At 34.7% G+C, this 10,278-nt stretch overlaps 1 protein-coding gene across 5 annotated transcripts in view; it reads left to right on the top strand.

The window, feature by feature from the left end:
* Nucleotides 1-3,189: 3,189 nt before the first annotated feature.
* Nucleotides 3,190-10,278, top strand: part of Abca9 (ATP binding cassette subfamily A member 9) — a 61,551-nt gene continuing 54,462 nt past the window's right edge. Inside the window, exons 1-5 of one of the 5 annotated variants that reach the window (XM_033767321.1) lie at nt 3,206-3,622; nt 4,683-4,698; nt 5,582-5,683; nt 7,379-7,586; nt 9,538-9,702. In XM_033767321.1, the coding sequence (XP_033623212.1) occupies nt 5,588-5,683; nt 7,379-7,586; nt 9,538-9,702 (469 nt within the window). In that variant the 5' untranslated portion in view covers nt 3,206-3,622; nt 4,683-4,698; nt 5,582-5,587. Of the gene's footprint in view, nt 3,623-4,682; nt 4,699-4,719; nt 4,828-5,581; nt 5,684-7,378; nt 7,587-9,537; nt 9,703-10,278 lie in introns of those variants that run through there. The other 4 variants (XM_033767324.1, XM_010640571.3, XM_033767322.1 and 1 more) reach the window with 4 other exon arrangements.

Below are 10,278 nucleotides of genomic sequence, written 5' to 3'. Positions count from 1 at the left end.
ATATATATATATATAGCAAAGTTAATGGGACAGAATTTAAGAAAGGAAGATAGCTTATTTGTAAGGAGGGAAAAGCAGAAGACAGAAAGCTGCCCCCAACAGCAGGCAGAGTGCTCTGGAAAGATGGATTCCCCTGAGCCTTTGTCCCTGTCTTCTTCTATCAGGACTGGAGACCCTTCCTCCACATGAGTACCTGGAACTTGTCACAATCTGACTGGCTCTCTGGCTGTCTTTGATTTGAATAGCAATGGCACTTGTTCCTATGTGCACATTTCTTTTGGAGAGCTTTGTGATTCCCTCCTGCCCTTTCGTGGGGCATAAGAAGGCAGTTTAAAGTTAGTGATTAAGTAAGGGAATGTGTGTACATAGTGCAGTAACGCAGTGACCCTAGAGTGAGGAAAAAAATATATATATATAAATACATATAGGTGTATATGTTTTTATATACTAAATAAGAGGTAGCCACTCCTTTGCATTTTATTGGAGATGAGGGTAATTATACTTCTGGGTTTTTCTTTTCATGTTTCTGGCTTGGGAGGGGCTCTGCTTATCAACTCTCCCTCTTTTTCATTGACCCCTCCAGTAAAGTTTTAACTCTTTCTAGTCAGGATGAGCCAGAAATCCTAACGAGTCCTTTATTCTGTTCTTTCCCTGCCTGCATACTCCTTACGCCTGCATTTCCTCACAAATCACATTTTGCAGGTTTTGTCCACAGTGATATGAAGAGCTCTACTGAAGTCCCAGGGTAACAAATACTGACGTAAATAGCAAGTAAGGATCCCCAGAAAAACATGTCAGTCTGGATCAAAGCGTACCATAGTAAACTTACACAGCTCTGGCACTGGAGAATCCTTCTACAAGATAAGTGAAGGAACAGGCCAAAGAAATTGAAAAATGTGTGTACTCTAGGGAGACTATTTGAATGAAGAGACATATATAAGTGAAAAAAAGCATAGGATTTGTAATTTAAGATCGTAAACTCTGGGGTTTAATCTAGGTCCTGTAACTCATCAACTGAATTTGGGCAAGCTATATGAACTCTATATTACAGATAGCCAAATTAAGTAGAGATTGATAGAAGCAGTTAGAAAGGGACTAGGTCCAAGGTAGAATCAGAACAGAGATGCAGCAAACGAGGCCTGTGGGCAAGGCTGAATTGATAGAAACTAGACCACGAAACGAAGACATGTTGGCTGAGCCTCAGCAGAGACAATAACTCAAAGCTGTTCTGTAAATAGCACATTTGGTCCAATAAGCCTAAACAACATTAGACTGATGCCTAGAACACACTGACCCTCACTCCTACCTCTTCCAGAAATGCCTTTGTTCTCCTCCATGCTAGGTACTCATATTAGATGAATATTAGCTAAGTAACTGTACTTATAATCCTATAGATTGATTGTAGTTCGACCCAAGGTAACCTGTGATGTAATTTTACTTTATAAAAACTCCCTTGACAAAGAGCCCTAGTGACAACCCACTTTCAGAGCCCTTCCTTTCCTTCAGGAGCTTTCTCTTAGTCAGACACTTCCTACTCTTACTCTTCCCCTTCCTGAGATGTGAACTTGGCACATCTAAAAGGCTGGGAGTTATTTCCATGTAACATCTAAAACCTCAATTTTGGTCAAGGTGATGTTGATTATAATTGTGTCTGTCTTATGGCATTATTACTCCAGGTTAAATGTGTCAATATTGGGGATGTAACTGGCAGAGAGCTTACCTAACTTACTGGAGGCCTTGGGTTCCATCCCCAGTGCCTTTTGGTGGGACATTATAGCACGTGCCTATAAATAATCTCGTTTACTTGGGAAGTTGAGGCAAAAGGACCACAAGTCTGAGACCAGCCTGCACAACTTAGTGATACCCTGTCTCAGAATAAAGTATAAAACTAGCTGAGAATGCAGCTTGGTCTATAGTGCCCCAGGTTGCATTCTTAGTCCCCACCAAAAAAAAACCCCAAACAAAACCAAAAGTGTCACTTAATTTTTGAAATTCTACAAAATTATCTGAATTGGCAAGCTGAGTCTAAATCTTATTGAGGAGTAAATAATACATATGAGTAAACTTAAAAATGTTGAGAAGATTGGTGAGGGTGAGTTTGCTCTGTTACAGTGTCACAGGGATCATATAGGTATGGCACATGTCAAGGAAAAAGCCAACATATTGAAGGGAAAGAACAGAATTCAGGACAGAAAGTTAATGAGGGCCAGGAATGAAAGTCAAACACCATGTTATCTTGGCGTGTTACCAACTTCCTTAATTATATTATTCTAGAGAACTACAAACGTCCTTAATTATATTCTTGTTGCACAAAATATTAGCAGTATTACTAAAAGTGATAGCATTGTATCTTCTGCAGAGAAAATAGACATACAGAAACAATCAGAAGTCTCTTTTGTTGTCTCGTGGATTAATGAGTTCAGTCTGCTTCTACAGAGTTTGCTTACTGAACAATTTTTGATCTCATATAATTAATAAAGAGTAAAAATGAATAAATATTGAAAGAATTAGAGTAGGTAAAGTAGATTTAATATAGTATTCATGATCAGTTGGACAGATAAAGTCTGATTTCAAAATTACAAGCAGGTTTTGTTTTCCCTTCTGCGTTCAGGAAATGATTTTAGTGTTGAAGAATTTAACAAACACTGGCTGTTGCAGAATGAACAGGCTTTCTTTTTTTCATTGTTTTCTTTAGCCCAAAACAAACCCCATTAATTATAATTAATATTGAAACAGCCTTGTCTTCTGCTCACGTGACATGCTCGAAAGAGATAGAATGGTAGCTATTACTTGATTAAAATATTTTTTGGACAATACTGGAAATCAGGACAGCAGTCACCTATGGGGAAAGTAGGTGAAAGTGCTTTGTTTCCTGGAACTCTTTACAGGAAGAACAAGCCTTGAGAATGCAGGCGTATTTTACACAACATTGCTCTAAAGATTCTCTTGTGTTTTTTTATTGTTGTTATTTTGTTTTTACCCATGAGAAAGATGCATGCAATGCAAACTGGGATGCAGATAACAATTCAGTTTACTTTGTTTTCTGGAGGAAAAATTACACCACATCATTGCCATACTTTTATATCCAGCTTTTAAGAACCGGAGGAGCATTTTGAGATACTTCCTAATTCAATTTGTATGTTTATCCCTGTCATTGAAAAAAATATTTTGTTTTCTGCTTTGCTTTGCTCTACCTTCTCTGAATTACCATCTTATTTAATCTTTAATTTTGTGAAGGGGGTCAACTTTCCCGTTAGGGCCTAAAATGAAAAAAGCCAATTGAGAAAGACTAGATTCTCCTTGGCTTATTAGTTCCTAATGTCTGGCTACAGCCAGCCAACCATCTGCAACCCCGAACTCCCTGCTGTGGAACTGGCAGGAGACAAAGAAATGGAAAACAGTACAAGAGTCACTTATGTGAGCACAGAGATTTTGGCAGCTAGTCTGAATTGAGACCATAATCCTCTTTGGAAGTCAGTCTAAAACGGAACTATTCACACAATAAACATGAAATTAAAATCCTGATATAGTAGTGACCCAAAAGGAATGTGAATTCTTCTCCAGGACACAAAGACCCGTGGATGAACTGTGTTTCTAGATTTTTGCTTCAGCTTTCCTGAGAGTAAGTTAACTTCTAAATTGTGGTTATTTTGCATTTGTAAATGTAAAGACTAGAAGCAGAAATACCAAAACATTTGGGTGGAAATCATTACTAGTCGTTTTGATTTTTCAAAGCATATGAGTATTTATATTAAATTTTTATATTGCATGGCTAAATAACCAGTTGGAAGATTTTTCCATTTTACCCCATGACCAAAAGATCTTCGGACAAATAGTACATTTAAAAGAGTAGGCTGTTAGCTACATTGAAAGGAATATGATTTTAAGCTCTTTGAAAGCATGAACTATTTGCAGAGTTAGAACTACTTACTCTTTATTATTTAGTTTTACTGCCAAATGAACTACTAACATGAGAGGACACAAGATTTTCTGAGTTTTGAATTGTTTTAACTGACTTGAGAATGTTTTCATTAACAAAACCTAGAGAAAATACTTTTGTTAAACTTGTTTATCATAGTTAATAAATAAGAATTTTTATCTAATTGTGTTGCAATGCATTTATTCCCTGAATATCAGAAATTCCATCTGACTGGGAAATGATTGACTTTTACAATCAATTTATTACTTTTAAGTTGCACACACTTTTCTATTCAGTGCAATTTGAGGTAACTAGATGCTTTGTGCTACTGCAGTAAGCATTATTCTTTTCTTCCTGATATTTATATAAAAATAGGCAGTGGAAAAGATTAATCTTAACTGAAATCACCACATTTAGGACAACTAAATCATAAAATTTTTCTTATTTATATTTTCTAGTGCATATATTAGTTTATAGAAAGAAAGAAGAGTAGTCACTTGGGCAACATATTAAACACTTGCAGGTACCAAGACCTGTTACAGTATTGATTTTTCAGTGAAAAAATGCAATTTGGTTTTACTTGGGGTTTCCAGCTATCGGGGCCTCTTGATGGCATTATTACTGGGAGGGCATCTATGTACTGGTGAATCCAGCCATAAGGAACAGTAAGAAAGTCTTCGTAATTTTCATAATATTGTCTATGTACTTGCTTTTGCATTTTGCTGCCATTATGTTTGTGTATGTTTTTTTTAATCTTTTTCAGATTTCACTTATAAAAGGTGAATAAAGGATTTAGTTAATCATACTCGTGAGGTTGTGACACAGAAAGAGCCTGTCTTGTTTTATTTCCTTGAACTTCTAGCTCCTGTTTCACACCTGGACTCCATTTCTATTTCCCATGGCCATAGGTGACCCTTTTTTGGTATTTGATCGTAATCCTTTAGTTCCTGGATATTTTTGGAAAATATGTATTGCATATAGTATAAATTCATATAAATCATATCATAATATAAGTGAAACTTTGTTTCTCATTTTAAAAGTAGCATTATGTTTTAGCTCCATGTGAATGAGTAAAGGCCAATCTTTGCTTTTAACTCCTATCTAGTACTGTTTGGATGGTATGCTTTAAAATTTGTTTTACTACACCATACCACAATAATCTACATCATGAAAAACATTCATATACAGACTCCCTAGTGAACCCATAAGAGAATTTTCTTGGGATACATATCTAGGAGCAGAACTGATAAATAGTAGGATACTGCTTAGTAGTAATGAAAATGTAATAAATCACCTAAGTGACTAAGTCTGTCCTTCCACCATTAGTATATAATCCCCATTAGACAATTTTATCCCCATTAGACAGTTTAACTGCCAAGTGCTGCGGGGACAACAGCTCTTGATGCTATTAAGCTCTCTAATTTCTGTCAGTGCAATGAGAAATAAATTCTATCTCAATTATTTTAATTTTTATTTCTTTCCATTCTGAGCATTTCTTTGTTCTCTCTCTTTTTTATTCTTTTTAAATCTTTGAGCATTCTTCTCTGAGCATGCAATTGGAAACAGCTGTTAAAACGTTTCTTTTTTGTTTGATTGCACAATGTTTTCTATTTTAGACATTCATATTTGCTTCCTCTACTTCTTCATTTTAAAAATAAACAGGTCAAAATGGGCAAGAGGCACAAAAGTGTGGGCCGACAAATGTGGACTTTGCTCTGCAAGAACTGCCTTAAAAAGTGGAGAATGAAAAGAGAGACCACGTTGGTACGATTTAGTCTGTGTCCTCGTAATTAGAGGGGAAAAATACTTTCTCAGCAACACAAACACTTTATCTTCATCATTTAATGTTTTCTGTACATTCTAATCCTAATCAGCAGGCTGGATTTTTTTTCCAAATCCTGGACTCTGCTATTTTCAAATAAAATTAAACATTTATTTTTCTTATTTTTATTTTTATTTTTTTTTTGTACTGGGGATCGAACTCGGGTCCTTGTGCTTACAAGGCAGGTGGAGGAACCACTGAGCTAAATCCCCAGCTAAAAATTTCTAATTATTGTATGTTTTACTGGAGATATTTTTTAAAGCGCTCATATTCAGAAACTCCTTTAAAATGAAGCTATATCTCTATACTACAGAGAAAACTTCTCACGTCTGAACTCAATTGAATTTAATGAAACCATTTACACAGTATTTCAAGGCCTAAGTCAAAGAGGCAGAATGTAGCACAGATTTAATTCAGAATTGACCCAAATTTTTAAAGAAACAAAAGAATGTTCTTACAATAAATAAATAATAAAAATGAAAGGCGATAGACATAGTAATTATCTTGACTATTACCCAATATATGCATGAATCAAAATGCAGCAGTGTGCTTCATAAATATATACACATATATGCCAATCAAGAGAAACAGAAACGATCAATTTTAGTGATCTGAAACAGTTCAACTATGGAACAGCAAATCTCAGATTGAAAAAAATAGTGGGTATTTAAATAGGAAAACAAAACAATATTTTGATCTTTTACTTCTATGAAAAAATACTTTTATTGTAACAATGATTAGATGTGCTTTGTATAAAAATTCAATAAATTAAGAACATCATAATAAGTTGAAGTCACTCATGAAATGCCATAGTTCAAGAATTGGTCTATTAACATTTGATCTATTAAAATTCGTGTGTGTGTGTGTGTGTGTGTGTGTGTGTGTGTGTGTTTCACTCAGCAAGTATGTATTGAATGCTTGGATTGTCAGTGAGTAAAGTATACAAAAAGTTTTGCATGGAGGAAGGATTATATACACATGGATATGAAAGTTGAGGTTGTACTGTATACAGATGTTTTACATCCAAACTTTTAAATCCTTTCAATAAATATTATATCTATATTTTTGTCTGTGTAGATACAGACACAAATCAAGCATCAAATAAAATTGTATGTAATGAGTATGATATGTACCTCTTTCTAAAGGCCTGTGTTTAGAATTACAACTAAAATGGTACCATGGCTTTTTATCCCTGGGCTTCTAATATATTGTGTTGTGCTCCCAATTCCAAAATACAGTCACGGTGACAACCTAAAAATTATCTGTATAAGCAATATTCTGTGCAGACAACAGAAGGTAGAAATATGACCTGGCTCCTACTGATGGTGGCTACTTATCTGTTCTGTGTTACTTAGTTTTCAAAATTACAATGAACCATTTGCCCTTTCATAGAGGAATCCAGCCCTGCTTAAAGATTCTCAAGCATAATTGATGTTGATGTCACATCTGTCTGGGACAATGTGCATATTTCAAAACTTGCAGATTAGTACAGAAGTAAAGTACAGAAGTAAATAAAACATTTAAAAATGGGAGAGAAATAAAATAGAATGCAAGCCTCATAGCAGAATTAAGTGGTTTCAGTTGCTTGTGGTAAAACACCTATTGATTTACTTCATTTCTCTCTCATTGCTATATAGGAATGGTTTTTCTCATTTCTTCTACTACTGTTTTCATTCCTATTTTCTTCCAATTTACATCAAGTCAATGACTCTTCTCAAATGCCTGCAATGGACCTGGGACGTGTTGATAGTTTTAATGATTCCAATTATATTGTTGCGTTTGCACCTGAATCCAAAACCACCCAAGAGATAATGAACAAGGTAGCCTCAGCTCCATTCATGAAAGGTATGTTTTCTGGAGTTCATGATAATTTTCTTACTTGCCAAATATACAGATTCATTTTGGAATTTCCTTGATAAGTTATGTTAAATGTTGATGTTTCTGGAGTTTATTAACAGCACTAAAGCATAGTCCTTTCCAGTGGCAAGGATGTTTTCTTATTCCCTGGACTAGTGTCCTGTTAGACAATTCTGTTAAAGGGTTATTATTCTTCATAGCACATATTAAAATGAGTTCAGCTCATTTTTATTTAAATTATACTTTAGAGAAGATTCTGGGACCATTGAATGGAAGTGATACATTTTTAAAAATCTCTCATCAAATGCATAAAATTCTAAACAAACTGAATAGCAATGCCAAATACCTATGAGCGATATGTACAACAAAACTAGGTACAAAGTGTTTCCTTGTATCCCAAAATACAAGTGATTGAGGAAGTGTTTCTCTCTGGGGTGGCAGGAGAACAAGGGAAGCAGTGGGCTATCTGAGGGGCCTGAGGAGAACGCCTTAAGAGCTAACAAGCATCCACGGGAAAGTAGACAGCCAACTGAAGAACAGCACTTGAAGCCATTTTTAGTAATTATCTGATAATGTAGTATTTAGATTGCTATTGTGAGGATATTGTATGCTTAGAGTGGGATAAACCAAATAGGGAATTATAGAATAAATCTCATTCTTTGATCCTATGTCCTTGAAAACCAAGACTCTCAATATGAAGAAAGAAGATGAAAATCTAGAATGATGGCATCGACCTATAGTCTGACACCCTGGGAGATGTAAAGGTCAGGGGTTCTAGCCCCAGTACTAGAGAAAAGAAGAGGCAGAAGTCTGGGGCAGGAACCTTACAGAATGAGAAATCTTGTCAGTAGAGAGAGGTTAGAAAATCATCAAGAACTTTTTGGTTATGTCAAAAGGATTGAGGAGCCAACTTGTCTCAAATTGGGATTCAGTAAGTGGAATAATTATAATTCAAAACTTATCAAATAGAAATTTAACTCTGCCTTCAGAATGAGCTTTTTAAAAAGCATAATTTCTTGTTTACATTATAGGGTAATAGCAAATGAGTTCTTATGATACAAACTTTTAAATAACTGGGGAAATTCTAGCATGTATCCTATCTGAACTATATAATTCCATAACTGTATAGAAAATGGAAAACTACTATTTTATAAATAGCTTTTTACTTACAAATGAAAGAAATATAGCATCAGCATTTCAAGCTTTCATTAACTAATGGATCCAGGCACTGAGCATTAACTGTTGCTAATATCTCCAAAGAGATATTAGATATTAACAGTTAGATATTATGAGCTTCTGATAATTTATCACCATGTATAATCTTCCTCCATTTAAGCCTCTGAATGCAGGTGGTGGATTACAGGAAATTCAGAGAACACAGGAATATGTTGTAGGGATCAGGAATATGCACCAGACTCTGAATTTATGTGGGCTATGTGGCCTGGGTTTCATTAGTAACAGCCTTTTACATTATATATTTTAGAACAGACAGTTCCTCAAGGAAACATTATCATATTTGACAGGTGTACGACATCTGTCAAAATCTGGCCACAGTGATATCGCTGTCAAATGAAAATAGCTTTGCTGTTAGGTAGGTCTGCCTCAACATGAATTTAAGTGGATGTCATGGAATTGCTGCTACTTAAATTCAATACACTTTAAATTATTGGCTAACCACTTTTGGGAAAGGCAATATTTGCAATAAAAATGTTGTAATAAAAAGCAACATATTTGCAATAAAAGTACTTGCCATAAAACACTTCTGATTTACTCTGTAACAGTAGAAATCTTCCACCTCAAAAGTATGAGTCTTGTAGACCTAGCGCTGCATTTGGGGAAGAAATACCTCTAAAAAGTGACTTTAACATAACTGAATTTGGCATGTTGTTTTTGGACCACATAGAAATCTTGCTTAACCGTGTTTTTCTTCACATGGCAGGAAGGACAATCATGGGATGGCCTGACGAAGAGAGCATGACTGAACTGGATTTAAATTATTCAACAGATGCAGTGAGAGTTATCTTTAGTGATATGTTCTCATATCATTTGAAATTTTCTTGGGGACATAGAATCCCTAAGATCAAGGAACACAAAGACCATTCAGGTAATCTTCCTAGGAGAAAAAAACTTTTCTTTTTTCTATTAAAGCATTAGTCACAAGGAGGTATATGTTAGAAGCTAAATGAACCATGCAAACTCACAGTGTATTTTCTGAACGTAAAAGAAATCCATCCTTATTCAGCAGAACATATATTTTAAAATAGGGTTTTCATAAAAAATTTATACTTTCTAATAACTTTATATTACTCCTAATAAAACTTTAATGAAAAGCTCCTTTTTAAAAATTCCCAAATATTAAAAAATAGTTTAGTGCTCTTTTGGGGGATGCACAAGAAACAGAAGAGAAAATCTCAACAAAAACATTCTGAAATTGAGAGAATTATAAAGTTGAGTGAAAAATCATAGTTACTTGGTCTTACAAATATTAACAAAGAAATTCTAGTGCATTTTTTCTTGGGTGCACTTTACAAACTTCAGTGATGCCTTACCATACACTACATTATTATGGATTTTTGAATTCCATTAGGAACCCTGGAAATTTTGACTTTTCACATAACCAAGAGCATCCTATGCTATAATAAAGGATGTGTTCTACTTTTTTTTTTTTTTTTTTTTTTTT

This window comes from Fukomys damarensis, unplaced genomic scaffold, assembly GCF_012274545.1.
Source record: "Fukomys damarensis isolate Sample0158 unplaced genomic scaffold, DMR_v1.0_HiC HiC_scaffold_23, whole genome shotgun sequence".
NCBI lineage: Eukaryota > Metazoa > Chordata > Mammalia > Rodentia > Bathyergidae > Fukomys > Fukomys damarensis.
Note: the sequence above shows the minus strand (reverse complement) of the source record. Positions and strands in the feature narration are given on the sequence as shown.